The 12,731-nt window shown below is 40.9% G+C and overlaps 1 protein-coding gene across 6 annotated transcripts in view; it reads right to left on the bottom strand.

The window, feature by feature from the left end:
* The window catches only part of mef2ca (myocyte enhancer factor 2ca), a 59,217-nt gene that overhangs the window by 20,986 nt on the left and 25,500 nt on the right, over positions 1-12,731 (bottom strand). For all 6 annotated transcript variants that reach the window (XM_054744022.2, XM_015973791.3, XM_054744024.2 and 3 more), the window contains 2 exons: positions 12,452-12,621; positions 6,926-7,129 (listed from right to left, as the gene is read on the bottom strand). In XM_054744022.2, the coding sequence (XP_054599997.2) occupies positions 6,926-7,129; positions 12,452-12,505 (258 nt within the window). In that variant the 5' untranslated portion in view covers positions 12,506-12,621. The remainder of the gene's footprint in view (positions 1-6,925; positions 7,130-12,451; positions 12,622-12,731) is intronic.

Below are 12,731 nucleotides of genomic sequence, written 5' to 3'. Positions count from 1 at the left end.
TTGTGCAATTGTTGGACAAAATGACTTGCTGTGGCATTAATTGCACTAATAGAGCGTCCAAGGAGTCTCCACTTCATTTTTTTCGGTAAGTAAAATTATATTTATGTATTTTAGGTCACTGCCGAGCTGAGCTTAGATTTTAACATGTACTGTTTAACCATGAAATTTAAATGTAATAGGGTAAAACCCAGTGCATTTAACATAATGCTGCACTTTAGAAAATGGGTTGAAATATAACATGTTGGTGGAGCTGGGTTCTGACTATCGGCTTGTGGAGCTCTCGGGAGACCGATGTTTTCCACCCGTTCTCCCCTCCCTGCAGCTCGGCGCATCTCTGTCTGATCGCGGCTCCTGTCTGCTACGCGGACTGTCGGCTTGTGGAGGTCTCGGAGACCTCTGTGTTCCACCCGGTTTTACCCAGCGGTCAGCCCGGCGTATCTCTGACTCAGAAGCTCTGGTGTTGTGCACAGTTAACTCCGGTTGTAGCTAGGTTGCTACCTCCGTTAGCTTAGCTCCCACCTCTGCATTAGCTTTGGGTTAGCTTCAGGTTAGCTTGTAGCTAGTTCGACCGGGTGTCGTCAGTTGATCCCAGCCTTACAGCCCCACCCTCAGCTCCACCTCTCTTCCCTTTTGGGGAATTGTCTGGGCTTGACGGAACCTGTGACAAGGTCAAAATGGCGGTGGTGGCCACCTCCCATTTATCTTCCAAAACGTGTTATTGGAGTCTATGGAAACCCATTGTCCAATATCCATTGTCCAATATTTATATGTTGATGGGATGTACCAAAGGAGGCCTAAAGCAAAAGTGAGTTTTATTTCAATGTTGTGCTTCAACTCTTAGGTTTGAGAGAACAAATACTATATATATATATATATATATATATATATATATATATATATATATATATATATATATACACATATATATACACATATATATACACATATATACACATATATATACATATATATATATATATATATATATATATATATATATATACACATATATAGAAATATTCCTGTTTCTTTACCTTCTAATCAGTATTATTATAAAGTATATTCTAATGCTCAAACTAATATTTGAATGTGAATATCAGCAGTATACATTTTGGATTAGAGCACTCACTCCTCCTTTGCGGATGTAAACAGTAGTGGTCAGAAAAGGAAAAAGGAAGGATAAAAGAGGTGGTAGAGGAGGAAGACTCAGCCTGAAGTTGTTTCTCTTCCTTTTCTTTACCCCCCCCCCCCCCCCCACACACACACACACACACACACACACACATACACACAGTCATTCACAGCAAACCACAGTCACCCACTCAGAGCCCGTCATGGCTATTCTTAGCCATGTTCTGGGTTATTTTTAGGCTACTGCCGGTTTCCAGCCATTTAGCAGGGAGGGATCTTAGCCAACACAAAGGAACTGGACCAACTCGGGAAGCGTCAGTTTCATCTGTTTCTAATCTGAAAACAGCGTGGAGCTAACACACACACACACACACACACACACACACACACACACACACACACACACACACACACACACAGTCAGAATGCTGCAGAGCAGGCAGAAGGAAAATAAGGTTAACAGAGTAACAGCGAGGAATGCAGAACTACTCTGATTTAAAAATAGAAGAAAGGTTCCCAGGCTAAATGAGCACAAAACAACATGCTGATAGTTATCTGGCCTGTAGCCTGTTCAAACACACACACACACACACACACACACACACACACACACACACACACACACACACACACACACACACACACACACACACACACACACACACACACACACACACACACACACACACACACACACACAGGCGCATGCCAAGCAGCCACATGAGGATAGAGATGACCCAAACAAAGGAGCCTCTTTTCTCCTGGATTCCTGTTTGCAGAAATTTGATTGGTTCAGAGTCTTTTCCCATTAATGCACAAACACTTCGACCCCATCAAAAACTCTTTCTGCCTTCCCGTCTCCAATGTGGCTTTATTCTTGTGGACTAAATTCCTAACTGTTTAACAGCAGCTGGTGAGATAGTCAACTTAATGTGTTCTTCCACTGTTTTTGTTTGTTTGTTTTATTTCAGTGTTTGCGGTGAATACAGAGTCTGAACTGGCAGAGACAAAAACACAAGATGGACAAAAGTGTAAAAATGAATCCAGAACAAACTCCCTTTAAAGGTGCAATAAGTATGAATTTAAAGTGAAATAATTACAAATAAGTCTACGCCTCTAACTTGTTGGAAGGAAGGTTGCATTAAAACGGCTGGATGGAGGCCCAATTTACATGCGTTACAAAGTTCAGAGAGATGACTTAAGCCGGGCGTACACTGTGCGACTTTTTCACTTTTTTGAGCCGGTTTTCCACTCGTGCAAGAATCCACGAGATCGGGGCGAGTTTTGCGCCGAGCGTCGTGTAGTGTACAGGGGGGTTATGAGAGGCGATTAACACCACGTGACCAGCTACCGATCAGCAATCGCGAGCTCGCATGGACTTCTGGCGTGTTTGATATTTTGCTCGTCCCTCGTGAGGGTATCACACTGTTGAAGTGGCGCTGCGAGCAGCTGCGACCCAAAAAGTATCAGAACCGCTCACGGCGCATGCGCAATCCTGCATCAGCACCGCTCGCCCGCTATTTCCCTAATAACACACGCTGTTCGTTTTTATTTCTACACGTTTTTTTACTCACAAAGATTGTCAAGAAAGCGTGTTCATGTCAAATTAAACTGATCACAAAACACACATTTGCTTTCTTTATTTCATTTTCCTCATCCAACCCCCATAAATCCCTGTGTGTCCTCCTGCAGCACTCCCGAAGGACAACAGGCAAGACAAGACAAAAAAGTCTGATGTGTTGTGTAAAAACTGCTATTTTTAGCATATTTTTAGGGCCGACGTGTTGCTACCAGACGTACAGTGTGAGCAGTCAGGTCGCATCCGAGAACTGGGTCGTACAGTGTGAGCGCATGACTCGTGAGATCTGCCCTGCGAGGAAGTCGTACAGTTTGAGCTGAAGCTGAGTGCTACGAGTGAAAAAGTCACACAATGTACGCCCGGCTTAAGCCGGTAATATGGCAGTATGTAGTGGTCCTCCTGTAACATTCTAACTCTGAAAGGTCTGACTGACAGGTGTGGTCTAGGGGTGGGGGTGGAGTGAGTGATCTATCATCTAAAGGTTTAACGTCAAAATTCCTGGTTTCCCATGTCATTTAATAGATCTTGGAATTACACTGATTATAAAGCAACATGTTAACCAGTTAAAAAATAAAAGATGACAGAAAAAGGTCAAAACACATTGACAGCCATTGTCAAAACAAACAAAAAGTGCTTTTATCATTTCGTGTTATGACCCCCACACACCAAGTGGTGGAAGGAATTATGGAATCTGACAAATAAAATGGAATGCACTATAAAACTGGAGTAAATTGTAAACAGATGGTGAGAAATGTTTTGTATTCTATGGTGGTATAAAGTCATGGATTTAAAATCGCATAGGTTTTCTTTCATTCTTTCCCCGCAATTTAAATTCCTCTGTCAGCATGAATTTGCTTTCTTTGGGTTACACCTGGTGCTACACGCTGTCAGTTTTATGTATAAAGGTTATTTTCCTTAATTTACCACTTAATTAAAAAAATAAATAAATCAATAAAAGACACTAAAGATTTGTAGGCTAGCAGAACCATCAGCTGTAGAGTAAGGTTGAGTCATACCAGAGGTGCTTAATGTTTCAAAGTTAGCATGAGACAAATGTTTAAGAACTTAACTTTACAAAACTATTTTTAAAGATAAAAAAGTTTAAACATAGTTTTTCTTGAGTTTTGGTTCAGATGCAGTTTTAAAATTGATCCGTTCTCATTACATTGTGCAATGTTTTTGGGGTTTGCGGTTCAGTGTGCAGTTCGGGGCCCACAACGAAGGGGCCCGCGGGCCGCCTATTGAGTGGCGCTGATCTAGAACTTACGTCTGAAATAAGTGACACGTACTGAAGATGTTCAGTAAACGTCAGTGAGGGAAGACGCTGACAGCATATGCACAGTGTCTGCATGAGTCTTATTACTAGCTGGTAGCTAGTAATACCTGGCCAGCTCGCCTCAGGTAAACTCATTTATCTCTGATTGGATGATGAGGAAAAGAGGTCTGAGAGCCGCATGTGCAGCCTCACAGGTTAAAAAAACAATTCACTTAACAAACAGGAGCTCAGGCAGCAGAGCTAGTGTGGTTCCAACCACGTTGTGTGTTTAGAAGTGGGAACAGATGCAGCAGGAAGGCAGAAAGACAGACGGGATAGTTCTGCATCACATATTTAACACATCCTTGTGTAGGATTAATACCTGAACATTTATATTTCAGAAAATCTGTGTGCTGACGATTTCCTTTCATAGACTTAATATAAAGAGGACCTTTGAGCTAGCTGATGCTAAACGTTTGGTCTATTTTATTAATTTTCCCACTTTTAGATGAAAACGTATTTAGATTCATGATGTCTGCAATAAAACAAAAATGTGAATTATCTTTTCTTGGAATTCTTATTAATTAGTAGAAAAAAAATATTCAGCTCGGCATCAACTCCCGCGAAGCCGCACAGGAAACAAAATATTCAAGATTGTTTTAACACAAAAGAAACCAAAATGGATGATCAACAAACACTAAAGGAGGAAACCTCTTGCACAGGTTAAAACGGATGCAGTCAGACTAAATGGATGTGCTGCAGAGATGAAGAGGGTGCCTGGACAGATTACAGTAATGAGCTAATCAGGATTGTGGTAGATTACACAGGATTTTAGCACATGTAAGCTCAGTTCTGATGGGGCCGGCCAGGAGGCCATGTGGTGGGCCGCGTGGAGAGCCATAGATGTCGCATGTTCTGTCCATGTGCACAAGCTGGCTCATAACAGCGTCAACACACCTGATCAGGATGTTTCACTCTCAAAAGTGAGACGTTTACGCCCAAATTAATTCCTTTTCACATGTGATTTGTGACATGAGAACTTTGTTCTTGTGATGTTGTTCACTTGCCTTCCACTACACATCACTCAAGCAGAAACGCCACACAGAACCCAAGCTAAAGCTGAGTTCTTGATAAAAGTAACACTCTAGTTGTGACAGATGCCCTTTGATCCAGTCTCTGCTCTAGATGAAGTCCAGCTCTTGCCACAGCAACAGCACCTGCTGAGACTTAACCCTCTCAGGCTCAAAATAAGTCTTGGTAAAAGGACGAACAACTAAGTTCTTCAGGGGTACTTCTGAGTTAAAAATGCTCATGAAACACGTATGTGGAGTAACCAGGTAGGTAGGTTTTAACGTTGCAAATCTGCAACGTCTGCCTCCAGAGGGTTAAAACGTGACCTCGGAGTCACGGAGTGATTAGCTCCACAGATTGTGAACGTGTGAGCATGTGTCTGCTGCGGCGCACGTTTACCATTGTGCTCTCCTAACACCGTTATATAAGTCATGGCCGAACACACCTCGGTCCAGAACACACTGTATTACTGTGTAGTGTGACACCGTCATAAACAATCAATAACAACTTCCCAGGTCTAAACTCATCCACCAAACTAAGATGTTTGCTGTCAGACATTCAGCTGCTGAGGAGTTTGGCTCACACCTGGGCAAATGGAAATAACTTAAGTTCGATAAATTCCCCAAATCAGCTTTTATTTTTCAGAATAAAAATTTTCATGATTTAGTCAATTTTTCATTTAAATGATTATTATATGAATTAATATGAATTAATGAAACAAGCTTATAAGATCTTCCTGTTGATCTAGTGCACATGTCAGACCCAAAGCCCTAAGAGTAAATGTTGTCATCTGTGCAGAATCACCACCGCTTCTGTTTAAACTAGAGATGCACCAAAATGAAAATTCTTGACCGAAACCAAAAACCTAAAATGAGGAAACCAAGGCCGAAACCAAAAACACAGAAAGAGATTATTATATCAATAATTAAAACCATAGCATTTATGGCTACAATGTGTAACCGCACCAAAATCAAGGCATTGCAATAAATCATTTACAAACCATGAAAATATTTATTTAGCACTGACATAACAACAATGCACAATGTAAATTAAAACTCTAAATAAAATGTTTCATTTGACCCAACATGTCTGTACATTAAATAATAATAATTTATAAATTATAAGAAGCGACTGGATCAGCACGGAGGAGTCTGCAGCAGACAACAGGATTTGGAGTCTTATTTCCTGATATTTACATATGCCACCTCCGACGGACAACAGCAACACGACTATCACTGACTTAGTTTGCTCTGCAACACGGATGTTTTGTCACCACAAATAACATAAGCCGGGAGAAGTTCTGCTTTGTGATTGAATTGCTAATGCTAATGGTCGGCTTCCACTAGTCGAGACGTTCTCTGCTGTTTCCTGTACATTAAAACAACAACGGCCTCTCCCGTCTCGAGCCCAGATGGGTGAGTCCAAGCAACTACTTGACGTAGATCAGTCAGGCTTCTCAAATCATAGTTTCACGTCTATTTTCTCTCAGACGCTAATGCAGGAGCTAGGTGTAGGAGACTATTTTCATGTTAACCCTAACCATCATTAAAATGTTTTTCTTAGAGTTCCACACCTTTAAGGTCTTATTTTTTACATGTAAATCTCAGCAATATTCAAGTACTTGCAAAGCAAAAAGTTAAAGGTATGAGAACATGTGATGCTCATGTACAAAGAGTTAAACAACAACTAAAGTGTCTAATCCTGTTATCAATAATTAGGTCACAAAAATATTCAGTCAACAATATAAAAATCATCTAATTATGACACTTAAAAGCAGATGTTCCTCTTTGACAGGCTGGAACCTCAACATGTATTCTCTTTGAAATGATCCAAGCCCACCACCTGGCTGTGTGAGTGTACTTATGTGTGAATGAGTTCGTTTCTCTTACGTCCACGATGTCCGAGTTGGTCCTGCTCTCATGTGGCTCGTTGTATTCCGTGTACTTGAGCAGAACCTTGTCCATGTCGGTGCTGGCGTACTGAAACAGCTTGTTGGTGCTGTTGAAGATGATGAGGGCGATCTCACAGTCACACAACACACTCAGCTCGTACGCCTTCTTCATCAAACCAAACTTACGCTTGGTGAATGTCACCTGGGGAGAAGAGGAAGTGAGGAAGAGTTTTAACTCCTCCAGCTTTCTCATGGACGTTCTGAAACTTGCTATACTTTAATTTTCTTCTGCATGGCATCTAGCTAAGTTTTCCACATGAAAACACATCCGCAGAATAGAGGGTTGGGGTTAGGGTTATTATTAAAATAACCCCAACCATAATTTATTTATTATTTTTATTGCAAATAATAAACTTATGGTCATTTTGGAGAAATGTCCTAGTAGTGCAGTATCAAAGTGAATGTTGTGTGAATAAACGGACAATAAGACCACGAAAATAGAATCTAAGATGTATTTCAAAATTTTAACCCAAAAAATGTCATTTATTTTCAAGGAGAGGGAGGGGCATGAAACCTATTCTGGAGCCAGCCACTAGGGGGACAGCTGCTTTGTTCTGGGTTCCATTCAGATGTCTGACACACATAGGGTGTGTCTGAATCTGTGGGAAGGATGCTTGCAAGGGCGCATTTTGAGGTCGATGACGTCACAGCGCAGCGACGAGTACTGTCCGAATTCCAAGAATACTCATTCTCGCGTCCTCAAATGCGTCCTCGCTCCGCCCACATTTTGAGGACGAGTTTGTTGCATCCTCACAGAACAAGGCTATGCCAGCATGCTTTGCGCGCCGGCTGTGGATTTTCAACAGGCAGAGAAAATGGGGAGAGCTACGAAGTTTTAAACGTAAGTTTGTTTAAAAACTAGCCGTAGAAACCTTAAAAGCTTAAAGCGGTTCAGTTTATAGACATTTTTCGTTTGTATATTTGTTTTTTAAATTACATTTTAGGCAGAAATCAGCCAGAACGGGATTGTAATGCGGGTCCCGTAGTTATTCCTGTGTGTGTGTGTGTGTGTGTGTGTGTGTGTGTGTGTGTGTGTGTGTGTGTGTGTGTGTGTGTGGCAAATTAAACTTGTCATTTGTTTTAGGGACAACAGAGCAGTTTTATTAAGCTTAGAGGTGAAGAGTGAAGCTGTCTACACACGGCCACAGAATTTTCTCCTGTGTTCTGCTCTGCTGTGAAAAGTATTTCAACATTCAGGGATTTATCCAGCTGTCACGTTTTAAAGAAGTTAAAATTGTTTGTGTGAAGAATAAAATTTTTATCTTCTCATGTGGGCTGCATGGTGGCACAGTGGTTAGCACTGTTGCCTCGCAGCACAAAGGTTGCAGGTTCGAAACTCGGCTGCAGCCTTTCTGCGTGGAGTTGCGTGTTCTCCCCATGCATGCGTGGGTTTCCGCCGGGTACTCCGGTTTCTCCCACAGATCACAACATGCCCTATAGGTTATAAATTGTAAGTCACTTTGGATAAAAGCGTCTGCTAAATGAATAAACATAAATGTGTTTATTGCTTTTTTGTCACCTGTGATCTGGTTTTCTCTGTTTAGGACTGCAGGTGTCCAGGGTCAGGAGAGGCTTTACCTGGTGGTCCTCCTGAGAGAGAGGCCCTCTACTGTCATCATGTTATTGTTATTTAGCTGTTTGATATTTGAACACATTTATTAAAACAAATACTAACTGATAACTCTTTCTGGTCATTGATTTTATCACCAGTTTTATTATTACAGATGTTTTTGAACATGTTACATGAACAGAAAATGAAAAGATGGTAAGGAGACAAGATTATTTATAATACGTTACAAATATTTACAGATCAAAACCAGTATGGACCAGTTAAAGCAGGATTAACCTGAGTGACTCTTCCTGGATCATTTATTTAAACTGAGTGAGCAGGAGGTCTTTAACAGTGCAGCTGGATCTGCTGCAGGAGGATCCAGACGTGGATGGAGGGCTGGAGCAGACCCGTGGCTGGACGTTTCTGGCCAGAGGAACATCATACAGGACGGTCTGCAGAGAGAGCTTTGGGACGCTTCCTCTCACTGTCCACTCCTTCGTCCATCTACAGGGACTGCTGAGCTGGCTCAGACGACGGCTGTTACATCTCTAAGATGTATTCAGAAATATGAGAGGAGATGGTTTTGGATCCACTGGTGTAACAATTGTGACTCTTCAGCAAATAAAACCACAGTGTTGTTTTTAACAGAGGCTCCTACATAAATGACTTGCCTGTTAACAGTGGTGGTCTGCTGGTACCTCCTGCAGGACAGAGCACCACTGACCTCCTCCACACATCTTCCTCAGGCTCATCCTCCAGACCCACAACTTCATCAGCACAGAGGCAGATGTGCAGCACAGTGCATGCTGACCTGTAACAGATTAAAAAAAGGGTTTTTTTAATTGAAAAATGTTAAAAAAAAACATTAGGCTTAAGTTGAATAAACAAATGCACATTGAAAACACTTCAATGCTATTTTATTAAAACACCTGTTTTTTAAAGCATTTTACCCTCATTTGATGCAAAATAAGAAGTTCTAAGGTCCAATTTACATTAGAAAACATCCTGCTGCATTCAACATTTATAATGCATTTGGTTTATATTAATTACCTACATGATAATACTCTGTATTAATTTGTTGTGTACATTTAACAAGTTCATTCTGTAGCTTAAAACATACATGAAATGATCTAAAGTTAACATGTAAGTCCTGAAAGCTTCTAGAATAAACAAAGTTACTTTACCTGAAAACGGCTGTGAACAAACGCTGCTGATGGACGTGAAGCTGCTGTAGCTCCTTAATATTCCTGCTCGATTTTCGTTAGCTTTAGCATTTTTCCTTTGCGTGTAGCTGCCGCCACGGCTGTGACGGGACCTACGGGCCACCGTAGAGGTGAAGGCTAGACTGTCCAAATTCAGAGTCGCTGGGTTCCGGTTTTAGCGGTCTTAAAGGACCCGGCCTTGCAAGACCGGCGAGGATCCGTACTCATAAGCATCCTACCCGTGGATTCAGACACTCCCATAGTGTAGTTGAGAACCGTCAGGCCGATTGTTAGGCCTTTAATTAATCGTTGAACATTCTGAAACATTTTATTTTGTTTTTGTTGTTATTTGTTAATACCCCAAAATGTTTTTATATTTATATTCATGTTGTCCTTTTCTCTCTCTATTAAGGTAGCGCGACTCAGTTGTGAATGACCACAGTCACCAATTCTTGTCATGTGCCTTGCCCAGTATGTCTGATCTCTGAATTGTGTGTACTGAAACTCTAATTTCCCTTCCCTGGGACAAATAAAGCTTTTCATTTCATATTTATATTTTTCCATTGAACTGGTACTATTTCTAACCCACAATAAAATGAAACAGTCTTTAGGTGATAAAAACATGGAATTTAGATAAAAATAAATAAAGCTCATTTCAAAACAAGTGTTGGTTTGTATTGTTGGCTTGAGGCAGCAGGATGCTTCTGCAGACTGAAGACAAGCTAACAGCTTAACTCTTCTAAGTGGTTTGTTAGCAAACTAGCAGGCATCATCAAAACTCACTGTGTCCATTCCAAACATATTAATCCCTTAAAAACCAAACTAAATTGGAGAACATGACGCTGGTGCAATACAAAGTGCCTATTCGTGTAAACCTTTATATGACAAAGCTAAAGGATCAGAGGTTTCTCCTCCTGTGGGCTCAGAATGTTAAAAGTTAATCTGGATGATCTGAACCCAATAAGTAACCCTCTGGAGGCAGGCGTTGCAGATTTGCAACAGTTAAAACCTACCTACCTGGTTACTCCACATATATATTTCATGAGCATTTTTGAACTCAGAAGTACCCCTGAAGGACTTAGTTGTTCGTCCTTTTACCAAAACGTATTTTGAGCCTGAGAGGGTTAACAGCTTTTAATCGTTTATGGAAACCTGGATACATAAAATCCTGATGAAATTTATTCTCCTGTGTGATCAGATTGTGTTTATTGGACCTGCTTTTGGCTTTACTGTAACCAGAACTAATGAACTGAAACTTGATGTGTAATATTTCATACGATAGAAGGCTCGGACAGTCACTGAGGTCAGTTGTGCCTGGTATGGGGTCAGGATGCACATGTACCTGCATTTCCTGTCAAAACAGGAAGAGAGGAACCGTTCCCTCAGACAGAACGTGTGTGTGTGTGAGTGTGTGTTCTTCTGTGTGCACTTCAGTGTGACGTGTGACAATGCAAAAGTCCTATTGAAAATGAGTTCTCGTTACTCAGCTGTCATGTAGCACTGAGCTGCACTCAGTGAGTGCTTGTGAGCGTCACATGATAGTGTGTGTGTGTATGAGTGTGTGTGTGTTTACAGCGGTGTTTTATCTCTCTGTGCTTAGAAACCTGCACTTAAAAAACAAAAAAATAACAAAATTACAAACTTTTCCCCACAGCTTCAAATAGATATAAAAATGTTATTTTTCACTAGATGAATTATTATCTGGTGTTAGGACGACAGTTGTGTTTGGTGCAACATCCGAACTAACCAGGATGTTAACATCAGTGGTTTTAACTCACTAAATTAGTCGTGCCAGAGCACATCTTAGTTAAATGAGGGATATGACCTTTGTTTATTGCATTGCAATGCAGACACAATGAATCTGAATATATTTGAAAAGATTCAAAATGAATAATTTTGCTGTTTGTGGCGATGAGGGGTAGTATTTACATTAGCCCTTAGCTCTTATTATGAAGGGGTTTGAAAGGAAGTGTTTTTTCACTTTGGAGAAACTGCTGGAAAATAAAGATGAAACTCTGACTCTGTAAACCTGTGTGTGTGTGTGTGTGTGTGTGTGTGTGTGTGTGTGTGTGTGTGTGTGTGTGTGTGTGTGTGTGTGTATGTGTGTGTGTGTGTGTTTACACTCATAACCTCTGGTTAAAACTGCAAAAGGATTGTAAGCAACAACCCGCGATTAAAAACTGGTAAAGCTTCTCAAATCAAGGACTACAGCATCAGTTAAGATGCATTAGCTGTAGCTTAACCACTGGATGCAGATGACCTGTTAGATATTTGTTTCCCTCGTCACATTGACTTTCTTGCCTCACGTTGCACAGATAAAGAACATAATCAGCTAAAGGAATTAGCCAGTGCAGGTAAACCCCAACATCCAATGACTTTATGAGTTTCATTAAAATCTGTTCAGCAGTTCACCAGATAGTTTGCTAACTAACCCACTAACAGGCAAAAACATGTTTGCCCACCTCTTGCTTTTCAGCAGCGGGTGGTACAAACCAGATAAGTAAGCAACTGAACAAATAACTGATGAGTTAAATATGACACACACATGTTTGCTTAAATACTTTAACAGATTTTAAACCCTGTTGAACAGAAATCTGACTTTAAGATTCTTGCTGTCACTTTTATGTGTACTTTTTTTCCCCAGATTTAGGGCCTACACAATAAACAGGAGGAAGTGCACATGATCTGAATCCAGTTTCTGTTTGCTTACGTGTCTGTTCCGTTCATCCATAATCCGTGCAATCTGAATCTTTTTTCTCCCCATCTTCGCAATTGTTCCTGCTGCTTTTCCTCTTTGTCGCACGTGTCTTCTGGCTACTTCAGTTCACTTCCAGGTGCTCGAATATTCTCACTTCTCAGTCTCAAACTTCTGGCTGGCACCTGCAGAGGAACAGCAACAACCATGTTCAGTTAAAAGTGAAAATGGTGGCCTCTGAAATCAGGAATCATCACAACACCAGGTGTGTTTAGAGGACATACAGCTTAAAACA

Source organism: Nothobranchius furzeri, chromosome 6 (genome assembly GCF_043380555.1).
Source record: "Nothobranchius furzeri strain GRZ-AD chromosome 6, NfurGRZ-RIMD1, whole genome shotgun sequence".
NCBI classification, from domain to species: domain Eukaryota; kingdom Metazoa; phylum Chordata; class Actinopteri; order Cyprinodontiformes; family Nothobranchiidae; genus Nothobranchius; species Nothobranchius furzeri.
Note: the sequence above shows the minus strand (reverse complement) of the source record. Positions and strands in the feature narration are given on the sequence as shown.